This window comes from Beta vulgaris, chromosome 9 (assembly GCF_026745355.1).
Source record: "Beta vulgaris subsp. vulgaris cultivar EL10 chromosome 9, EL10.2, whole genome shotgun sequence".
In the NCBI taxonomy this organism is placed as follows: Eukaryota; Viridiplantae; Streptophyta; class Magnoliopsida; order Caryophyllales; family Amaranthaceae; genus Beta; species Beta vulgaris.
The window spans coordinates 27522402-27534207 of NC_079210.1; the positions used below are offsets into that span (position 1 = coordinate 27522402).

At 41.2% G+C, this 11806-nt stretch overlaps 1 protein-coding gene across 1 annotated transcript; it reads left to right on the top strand.

The window, feature by feature from the left end:
* Positions 1–2137: 2137 nt before the first annotated feature.
* LOC109136020 (uncharacterized mitochondrial protein AtMg00810-like) lies at positions 2138–2905 on the top strand. The gene has a single exon (XM_019251621.1). It carries the CDS (start codon positions 2138–2140, stop codon positions 2903–2905), a length of 768 nt encoding a protein of 255 aa, XP_019107166.1.
* The last annotated feature ends 8901 nt before the right edge of the window (positions 2906–11806 follow it).

Consider the following 11806-nt stretch of genomic DNA (forward strand, 5'->3'; position numbering starts at 1 on the left):
CTATTCAGGACCCGTCGAGGAATCTGATTGGAGAGGCTATTAGAAGAGATGGACTTTAGTTCTTTGATGGTGGGACTTATGTACATCTTGTTTCTGTTGGTGAAGCTTCACCTTCCTTGGCTTTGTGGCATCATTGCATGGGTCATCCCTCCGAGAAGATTGTCAAATTACTTCCTCATGTTCTTCATTTGCAGGGTAGCTTGAATAAGGGTTGTGAGGTGTGTGTTCTTGCTAAACATCCTCGAACTAAGTTTCCTATTAGTGATCATAAGTTTAGTCGGATTTTTGAAAAGGTTCATTCTGACTTGTGGGGTCCCTATAAACATTTATCCTCTTGTGGTACTAGTTATTTTTTGACTTTGGTGGATGATTATTCCCATGCTATTTGGGTTTATCTGTTAATTGACAAGACAAGAATTTTTTCTATGTTTATGGCCTTAATTGCTATGATTGAACGCCAATTCTCCAAATTGTGCAAGTGATAATGATACTAAATTTAATTGCCTTCGTGATTATTTCACTGCCACATGGATCCTTTTCCAAACTTCTTGCGTTATACCCCACAATAAAATGGGAAGGTTGATCGTAAACATGAACATATCTTGAATGTTGCTCGAGCTCTTCGTTTTCATGCTAACCTTAGCTTCCTATTTATTTTTGCGGAGAGAGTATTCTTGCTGCTGCTCATCTGATTAATCGCACTCCCACTCCTTTGATTCATAACAAAACACCCTATGAGCTTTTGTTTGGTCATCCCCCTTCCTACGATGCTATCAAAGTCTTTGGCTCTTTATGTTTTGCTCACAATCATAGATCTAAGGGGGATAAATTTGCTAGTTGTAGTCGCAAATGTATGTTTGTGGGGGTATCCTCTTGGTTAAAAGGGTTGGAAACTATATGATCTTGATACTCAAAAAGTTTTTGTGTCTCGTGATGTTAAGAAACTTTTCCCTTTAGTGATCCTAAAGCTTCCAACATTGACCGATACTCCCTCGTTCCTCGCACCACTGATATTCACCTTAAATTTTGTGAGTATGCTCCCTCCTCTTTTCCTAAATCTGATCTCCCTCAGCCCACATTCCCTACTCCTTATAATCTCCCTTCTTCTGCGGCCCATGATTCCTCCCCTCCCGAGTCCTCCTCATTAGGCCCTCAAGTCCCCCCAAATCACGCTGGACCTCACGTCCCACATTTACCCAGGCAGGCCCAAGCCTCTCTTTCTCCTCCTGGACCTCACGTCCTCCCTTCGTCCAGTCCGACCCACAGGCCTACTCCTCCTCCCGTTTCCTCTTTACCCACCCAGCCTTCCCTACCTTATGGGCCCCGCGTCTCCCCTACTCAAGCCCAATATTCCTCTCATTCCTCTGGACCTCACGTCCCTGATTCCGCCCATCTCTCTTCCTCACTGTTTCTGATGAGCCTGTCTCTGAGCCTACTGTCTCCCCTAATATTTCTGTTAGGCCTTCTTCGCATAATTCTGATTTGGGTCTTGGCCACCACACGAAAACTCCTTCCATTCTTCTACGTGATTATGTAACGAACACTATTCAAGCTGAAAGTCCATGTACTTCTTCATCAGCGCCTCCCGGTTCCTCAGGTAATCTTTATCCTATTACACATTACATTAACTGTCAAAGTTTTTCTATGAAATGTCAAAAGTTCATTACTGCTCTCACTTCTGTTTTGGAGCCCAAGTCTTTTCAGGAGGCTATGCAAGATGCAGGTTGGCGCAAATCTATGCATGATGAGATTCGGGCTTTGAAGGAAAATGGTACATGGACTATGGAGCCTTTGCCTCCTTGCGAACGTGCTCTTGCTAGTCAGTGGGTGTATCAGAACAGATTATGCTGGTAATCTGGATAGACAAAAATCTTGTTTGGTGGTTCTTGGCAACCACCAAAAGGAAGGTATTGATTATACTAAGACATTTACATGAAATTTCCCCCTGGTTTTGAGTCGTCTCACCCTAACATCGTTTGTCGTCTCCGCAAATCATTTATGGGCTCAAACAGGCCCCTCGTTGCTGGTTCGCCAAGCTTTTTACTGCTCTCAAAGGGTATGACTTCAACAGTCTTACTCTGATTATTCTTTATTTATCCTCACTCAAGGAACTATTCAGATTAATGTGTTGGTGTATATGGATGATCTTATTGTTGGCGGGAATGATTTCGCTGCTCTAGAGGCTTTTAAGGCCTATGTTTGTGCTTACTTCAAAATGAAGGATATGGGTCCTTTGAAATACTTTCTTGGCATTGAGGTTGCTCGTAGTGTATCTCGTCTCTTTCTTTGCCAACAAAAGTACACTTTGTTTATTATCTCTGAAGCTTGTCTTTTAGGCTCTAAGCCTGCTAGCTTCCCCGTTGAGCAGAACCGTAGACTTGCTCTCGGCATCGGTGTTTTCCTTGATGATCCCGAGCCTTATTGGCGCTTGGTTGGTCGAGTCATCTATTTATCTGTCACCCGCCCGGATTTGGCCTACTTAGTTCATATCTTATCTCGGTTTATGCAGTCCCCTCACATTAATCATTGGGAGGCTGCTTTACGTGTTATTCGTTATTTGAAGGGCACCCATGGCCAGGGTATCCTTCTTTGGGCCGATAGTGATCTGACCTTAGCAGGCTGGTGTGACTCTGGTTGGGCCGCCTGCCCTCTTACCTGCCGCTCTCTTACAGGTTGGCTTGTCTTTCTTAGTGCTTCCCCCATTTCTAAAAAGACCAAGAAACAAGCTACTGTGCCTCGTTCTTCAGCTGAGGCTGAATACTTCTCTATGGCGGCTGTTACTTGTGACTTGAAATGGTTAAAGGGTCTCTTACTCAATCTAGGCATTCATCATCCTATTGCTATTCGTTTATTTTGTGATAGTCAATATGCTCTTCATCTGGCCAAAAATCATGTTTTTTCATGAGCGGACGAAACATATTGAGGTTGAGTGTCACTTTATTCGTGATGCGATCATTGATGGCCTTATTGCTCCTTCCTATGTTCGCACAACGGAGCAACTTGAAGATATCTTTACCAAAGCTCTTGGGAAGCTTCAATTCGACACTCTTCTTGGCAAGTTGGGCATTTTTGATCCCCATGCTCCAACTTGAAGGGGGGGGGGTATTGAGGTTTATATTAGGCAAGTTATCTTTATTGATGTATTGATGATTCTACAGTATCCTTAGTTATGCTAGAGCATCTTTTAGTTTCTTAGGTTTGGATGTAATATATTAATTAAAGATCAAGGAAGACTGGGCAAGACAAATTAACCCTAAACAAATCTGTCATAATAAGAGATGCTAACTTTTTAGTTTTATGGTGAAACTAGTTCTCCATCCCTTGCTATAATTCGAATAGGATTTGCGGTCACTAATAGCTTACTCTACTTAAAGAAGTAGCGGAGTTATATTATGGGGAGCACGCTTATTAATTGGATGATTAACAAATACAAGTAAGCCATGTGATAGAACATTTATCAGCTTCGGAAAGGGTGGCTTTTTTTTGGTGAATAGGGTAGGGGACAGGGGTGCTAATATATGTAATTTTCTCACGAACAAACCATATTCTAATAGGTCAAATTTTCATAAGAGTTGTTCAACTAACTTAAACTCATCCTCGACTCAAGATCTCGTCCTCGTGTGCTGGAGGACAAGTCTCATCTCACCTGAACTCATTGCAAGAAAGCAGGTCACGATCTCATTTCGTGCTTCAAACTTGTGGGCTATCTTGCATATGGTGGGAGGACCACCAATAGGCTGCTGCCAGTCATGGGAGTACTCGCTCCACTCGCCCACCACCCCTGTCACTTCTGCTGGCCGTGGATGCAGCGTCATTCGCGCCAATGCCATCACTTCTGCCGTGGCTCCTTCTGCTGTTGTCGGGGCAGCTGCAGCTCATGCTACTATTGTTACCTCGACCAGTGGAAGGCTTTGGCCGGTTTGTTGGGTATACAAAAATTTTTGACGAACATCTACACGGTATGTTTCCTCCCACTTACTGGATTATTGATATTATGCTTCTAACTATGTCACCGGTGATGTTTTCTTATTATTTGATGTTGTTTGTATTGCCGATTGTCCCGTCGGTCTCCCTAATGGCACAGTTGTTATGGCTACTCAAGAGGCAATTGTTCGTCTTTCTGACGCTAACCCTTACTCATATGCTCTTAGTTCCTCACTTAGATTACAATTTATTGTCTTATTCATAATTAACTGCGACTATGAATTATACTGTTCAATTCACTTGTGATGTTTGTGCTATTTAGGACCCGTCGAGGAATCTGATTGGAGCGGCTGTTAGAAGAGATGGACTTTAGTTCTTTGGTGGTGGTACTTATGTACATCATGTTTCTGTTGGTGAAATTCCACCTTCCTTGGCTTAGTGGCATCATGGGTCATCCCTCCGAGAAGATTGTCAAATTACTTCCTCATGTTCTTCATTTGCAGGGTAGTTTGAATAAGGGTTGTGAGGTGTGTGTTCTTGCTAAACATCCTCACACTAAGTTTCTTATTAGTGATCATAAGTCCAGTCGGATTTTTGAAAAGGTTCATTGTGACTTGTGGGGTCCCTATAAACATTTATCCTCTTATAGTGCTAGTTTCTTTTTTTGCTTTGATGGATGACTATTCCCATGCTGTTTGGGTTTATTTGTTAGTTGACAAAACAATGGTATTTTTCTATGTTTATGGCCTTTATCGCTATGATTGATTGCCAATTCTCCCAAAAAGTTAAAATTGTGCAAAGTGGTAATGATACTGAATTTAAGTGCCTTCTTGATTATTTCATTGCCACAGGGATCCTTTTCCATACTTCTTGCATTCATACCCCACAATAAAATGGGAAGGTTGAGCGTAAACACGAACATATCTTGAATGTTGCTCGAGATCTTCGTTTTCATGCTAACCTTCCTATTTATTTTTGGGGAGAGAGTTTTCTTACTGCTTCTCATCTGATTAATCACACTCCCACTCCTTTGCTTCATTGCAAAACTCCCTATGAGCTTCTGTTTGGTCACCCCCTTCCTACGATGCTATCAAAGTCTTTGGCTCTTTATGTTTTGCTCACAATAATAAATCTAAAGGGGATAATTTTGCTAGTTGTAGTCGCAAATGTATGTTTGTGGGGGTATCCTCTTGGTAAAAAGGGTTGGAAACTATATGATCTTGATACTCCAAAAAATTTTTTGTCTCGTGATGTCAAATTCTTTGAAGAAACTTTTCCCTTTAGTGTTCCTGAAGCTGCCAACATTGACCCATACTCCATTGTTCCTCGCACCACTGATATTCACCTTGACTTTTGTGTGTATGCTCCTTCCTCTTTTCCTAAATATGATCTCCCTCAGCCCACATTCCTTACTCCTTATAATCTCCCTTCTTCTGCGGCCCATGATTCCTCCCCTCATGGGTCCTGCTCATTAGGCCCTCCAGTCCCCCCAAATCACGCTGGACCTCACGTCCCACATTTACCCTGGCAGGCCCAAGCCTCTCTTTCTCCTCCTGGACCTCACGTCCTCCCTTCGTCCAGTCCGGCCCACAAGCCTACTCCTCCTCCCGTTTCCTCTTTACCCACCCAGCCTTCCCTACCTTATGGGCCCCGCGTCTCCCCTACTCAAGCCCAATATTCCTCTCATTCCTCTGGACCTCACGTCCCTAATTCCGCCCAACTCTCTTCCTCACTATTTCTGAGGAGCCTGTCTCTGAGCCTATTGTCTCCCCTAATATTTCTGCTGGGTCTTCTTCTCATAATTCTGATTTAGGTTGTGGCCACTGCACGAAAACTCCTTTCATTCTTCTACGTGATTATGTAACGAACACTATTCAAGCTGAAAGTCCATCTACTTCTTCATCCGCGCCTCCCGGTTCCTCAGGTAATCTTTATCCTATTGCACATTACATTAACTGTCAAAGTTTTTCTGTTAAATATCAAAAGTTTATTACTGCTCTCTCATCTGTTTCGGAGCCCAAGTCTTTTAAGGAGGTCATGTAGGAGCCCAAGCTACCATTCCTCGTTGCTCCTTCAGATACTCAGTTCTTCACCAATGTGAGTTCAAGGGGGATGTTCCTGCTAGCATATCTCCCTCTTCATATATCAACGAGGAAATGAAGTTTTCCTACCAATCTCTGGAGAAAGTTATAACGACCTTTGTAGGCCGTGGCGAGTGCAGTCATATGCGAAACTTGTGGGAAATAATTATCCTCTTGCTATGTTGCTCCAAAGTTTATGGAAAATTCCTCCTTCATGTATAATTATCCTAGTAGGGAAAGGTTACTTTATTACTAAGCTTCCTTCACAAGAAACCCTAGATGTTCTCCTCTTAAAGGGACCTTGGTTCGTTAATGGCACCTATCTCTGTGTCCAATAGTGGACCCCAGATTTTCAACTACCCTCATCAAAAATCATTTAATATTCGGTTTGGGTGGAACTCCATGAGCTTCTAGTGGAACTATTGCAAGACTCCTTACTGGAAAGATTGGAACTACTTGGGTACATTCATCAAAGCAGATGTCAAAGCTATTAAATAAGATAAGATGAGATTCCGCGAATCCAATTTATGCTTTACATATCAAAGAAGCCAAGGATATCATTTGGTTTGGGATCGAAAGATTAAACAAGTTTTAACTTATATAAATTAGCTGGTCATTTGTACCACTTAAAGGAGTGCCCTGACTTCTCAGCTAAGAAACCGGTTGTGGCCTCCTTGGAAAATCCAGTTCAAAAGAGGGGACCCTCAAAAACTCCCTCTGAAAATGAGAATAGGCCTTGGGCCCTGATAAAAACCCGCAGACCTACTGTTATTCCCTAAACCCAAGCAAGTCAAATCTAGGTAAAAAAGCCTATGTTGCAGTTCTCCTATCTCCGAAAAGTCTTATAAAAATCTCTTTCTTAGCCTTATCTTACTCTTTCTCCTTGAACATCCTCCAAAACTCTAACAACTATTCGATTATCCCTGTCACTTCTTCTCTCTCCCCTCCGCCAAATCTCATCACCCCTCCTCAAAATCTTTCTTTTTCGAATTTCATGGGATAACTTCTTTCACTTGCAAACTCCTTCTTCTAAGGTAACGTTCTCTCTTTTCCCCCTTTTAAACTTTTTATACTATCTCTCCCCCCTCCATACCTCTTTCCAAACATCTCAAAAATGGCCTCCCCTTTCCCTACCGAAGAGAAGGATCCTGCCCTAGTCCCCTACCTCCCGGATCCTACATACAACCGAGGATTTATAATCCCCCCTCAAATTTCCTTTTCTATTCACGTGGTTTTATCCAGGGCAACCTCAATGGTGACAAAGACGAGACCCCACCTCACTTTTCCAGATGTGTGGGTAAATCAGTATAGGTACTACAAACTCGACATGATGGGCGGCCGCTGGATAAGGGTCCATCCATGGCTACTCTGGGGAGCTTATTCCCGGCCCAGAACGTACCCCCCTCTTTAGAACATGTGTATGGTATATCACGAAGAACCGATGAGGTTAGTCCCAGCTCATCTACCATGCATCTCGGATGTGGAAAAAATCTCAAAAGTGATTGGGCGAATACTTAAATGGTGGACTACCAATTCAAGAAGTGCAAACCTCACACCGAGTGGTTCTATGGGAATTTCAATGTCTAACCGACCCCGTACCCATACTTCCTCAAGAGCGAAAAGCCCTATCAATTACAAAGAATTGACTCATGGTGCAAGTGGGGAGCGAAACAAACAACGTCAAATGGATTCAGTTGACAACGCCATGCAACCAAATCAACTTGGAGCTAGCTTGGGGATTTTCGAAGGAGGACAAAAGCATAATGTCAGGGGTGAAGACCAAAATGAACAGCCATGTTATCTTCAACACTTTGGCCAACCAGATGATCACACTGGACATCAACAGTCCTCTCGAGATGTTGGCGGAAATTCTAGATCTCACTCTATTAATTCGGGTCTGTCGATTTTACGTTGGAATGAAAGAGGCGTAGCTCGGAAGGGGTTTAGATGCAATATAAGGAAAAGCATTACGGACCATGATCCCATGATAGTTATCATTACGGAGACAAAGGTGGCTCGCCCACATATATGGAGGAGATTGTGGATAGCTTGCCCTTCAACTCTTTCGAAACGGTTGAGCCTATGGGTTACTCTGGCTGGATTATAATGTTATGGAATTAGGGCCTCTATTCCTTCACTCCTATAAAAAGAAGCTCAGGTCATCCACAGTGTTATCCAGGTGCAAAACTCCTAACCTTTTTTCATTTCAGCAATTTATGCTAATACGAAATTTAATGGAAGATTACAATTGTGGGAAAAACCCATAAACACATCTCATTCGGTCAACCTCCCCTGGTTAGTCCTAGGGATTTTAATGGGGTGACTCATTCCCATGAAAAGATAGGTGCTAATACACCAAAGGATCACAAGATGAGAGCTTATAATGATTTTATGAATTCATGCAATCTTATAGACTTGGGCTTCATAGGGAGCAAATTCAAATAGTTTAATAAAAGGAGGAACAAACCAATTTTTGAAAGGCTAGATAGGTGTTGGGCTTGCCAAGATTGGATCCTAAACTACCTTGTCGCAGTGGTGAATAACTTCCCCCATTTTTCCTCGGATCATAATCTCGTCCTACTCACCCTTAAAAATCTTGCTAAAAGACCAAGGCTGGCATATCCCCCTTTTGATCCATGGGGTCGATCCAATGGGGTCAGTAACCCAATCTCCTTAAAAGAAATAATTCATAAACTTAGTGTTGAAATTCAGACCTGCGCACAGTAGTCTAGGGACTCTATTCCTAAGGAAAAGGAGCGTTGTCCCGTATGAAAGGAGCCCAAAAAGCTCTTGAGTTGGACCCAACGAACCTGTTTCTTTTTTGTTTTAGAGTCTAAGTTAATGGATGACCTTAATTTAATCCTTGAAAAAGAGGAGGCTTTTTGGCAAGTTAGATCTAATTGGTTGATGCAAGGAGATAGAAACACTTTTTTTTTTCACCTATCAACCATCATTAGGAGGAACTCTAACCGAATTCTAATGCTCAAAGATGATGTTGGAAATAGTATCACGGACCATAATGAGATTGATCTCATATTACTTTTTCTCCCTTTCCTCTTCGGACATCCCTCGAAACTATAAATATTTGCCAAATTGCCTCTTTGAATGATGTTAAAGAGGCGATTTTCTCGATTGGGGGAAATAAGGCTCCAGGTGATGATGGCTTTCATGCCCTCTTTTATCACCAGCTCTAGGATACCACTGAAAATGATTGCCTAAATCTCGTTAAAAATGTGTTCACTACTAGGATTATTCTCCCCTTCATGAACACTACACTCATTTCTCTCATCCTTAAAATCTCTAAACCTCTTAGAATGACTAACTTCAGACCTATTAGCCTAGTGAATAAAATTATAAAATTATAAAAAAAATCATTGTTCCTCATCTAGGACCTTTTCTTCAAGACTTAATCTCGCCAAACCAAAATAGCTTCATCTAAGGTAGAGGTTCAGACATTCATCATTGCTTCAAAAATTCTTCTTTCAATGAAAAAGCAAAGGGAAATAAGGGTCTCTTTGCATTAAAACTTTACGTAGAAAAGGCCTAGAATATACTGGAATGGAGTTTCATTGAGCATTGCCTTCATTTCTTCAACTTTAGCAAGGACTCCATTAGGTCAATTATGAGTTTTTTTCATCGGGTCTCACTTCCATCCAAGTGAATGAGGACCATTCCACTCCTTTTCAACCAACGAGCGAGGGGCATCCGTCAGGACGACCCTTTATCTCCTTACATCATCATTATCTATCTTAAGTATCTCTCAAGAGATATTCATCAGGCTTGTGCAAATAAGAGTTGGCTCCCTTTAAAGTTAGGGGGGAAGTATGGAAATTTCTGATCTACTTTTTGCTGACGACATCCTCCTCTTTGGGGGAAGCTAACCAGCAAACCCTCAACTCTATGCATATATTCAATCTTAAAGTCCATTTTTAGAATGTTAGGCCAAAAGGCAAATGAATCAAAGAGCTTAATATCTTAAGTACAAATGACCTAGGAATCTACTTAGGGGTTTCCCTTGAGTCATAGGAAGCCTTCTAAAAATAAGCTAAACTTTATTATTGATAAAATGAACATTAAGTTGGCTTCTTGGAAAGCGAAAGCATTGTCGAAAGGGGGTAGGAAAATTCTGATTCAATCCACCCTCCAAGCTATTCCTCGCTACTTTATGCATACTATTTGCAATAATTTTTTTGGAGTGGCAATAAAGGTACTAAGAAAATAAATTAGATAGCTTGGAATTTTTTTTTCAATGATAAGAGTAATGGGGGTATGGGCTTCCTTCCTAACCTTATTATTAATCGAATTAGTCTCGCCGGATTATGTTGGAAAATGGATAATGAACACTCTTGGGCTAAAACCTTCATCCATGAAAAATCCATTAATAATAAAGATGAGCCAACTAATTTCAAAAACAGGTCTTGCGTTTGAAAAAACATAGGAGTAGGTTGGGAGATTTACAAATCTAGCATTGTATGGAAAGTTGGGAATGACATTTCAATAAATGCTTGGGAAGATAAGTGGATTAATGGCGATATTTAAGATCTACTATCCATGGGCCCTTAAACAAACTAGAAGCTAGCTTGACTGTTAGGGAGATCATTGGGCCCAACCTAGCATCCCTCTCGTGTGTCCTTTCAAACAACATCTTGGAAAGAATGCAGGCTATAAAACTCACAAATATTTCAAACTCTCCATTCTCTAGTTGGACAAATGCTAAGGTTTTGACTCAAAAGGAGTCGTCGTAGCTCTAAACCCCCAAACTCGAATGAATCTTGGGATTTCATTTGGAAAATGCCCGGTCGCCCAAAGCATCACCTTTTTCTTTGGCAAATCTGGTAGGATAGGATGCCTGGAGCTGCAAGAAGACATGGATCACATTTTGAGATTTTGTCATAGAACTAAGGATATTTGGTCTCTTATAAACATGAATGTTAACTTTCAACTCCCTTTTAAGGAATGGATTAAATCAAACATCTGTAAAAATCAATCCATAGCCCCTGCCATATTCCCTCACAATTTCACTTTCATTTTTACAACATGGAGCTTGCGGCTTCGTTGAAACAACTAGAAATTCTCTAAAATTAACACCCCTCTTCCGTTCTTTTTAAAAACTCCAACTAGGCCGCCATTAAATGGTTCTTCTGAAAGAACCAAACTAAAATGGGTAAAGCACCTAGTAACAACCCCCTATTCTCTTCTTGGCTTTCCCCTCCCTTCTTGCCTTAAAATAAATGTCGATGGTGCCTTCAGCTATGAATCCAAGTTTGCCTCCTTAACTGTAGTATGTCGGAATGATTTGGGTGACTGGGTTGAAGGAATTAGAATGAATACCTTCACTTTGGACGCTATGGAATCCGAAGTTAGAGTATAGTAATGAGTTTGAATTGGATAAAAAGAAAGAATTGGACTGATTGCATCATTGCTTGATATTGCAGTAGGGCAGTCACTTTAATTCCAAATAGGAAAAACATCAATTCCCACTTCTCAGATCTTATTGATGAATGTAAGGTGTTGTTAACCAAAATGCCAAGGGTAATGTTAAAGCATGAAGGTAGAGATTCAAATAAGGTAGCAGATAGCATTGCAAAGGATGTAAAAGGGAGATCAGATTGCCTCAAAACTCTAGTTGCTCCCTGGAGGAGCCTAACTCTCTCTCGGACCTTAATTATGCAGTAATTTAAATTTACTCGGTGTAACCAAAAAAAAAAGGTACGATCGAGAACTCCTTAAACAAGGTATAGAAAACAAATGAAGTATATATAATAATTGCAAATTTTATATTTGTACAATGGCTGCAACCA

Excerpts from the sequence above, each read along its gene's own strand:
- LOC109136020 (XM_019251621.1), top strand. The coding sequence starts at position 2,138 with ATGGATGATCTTATTGTTGGCGGGAATGATTTCGCTGCTCTAGAGGCT.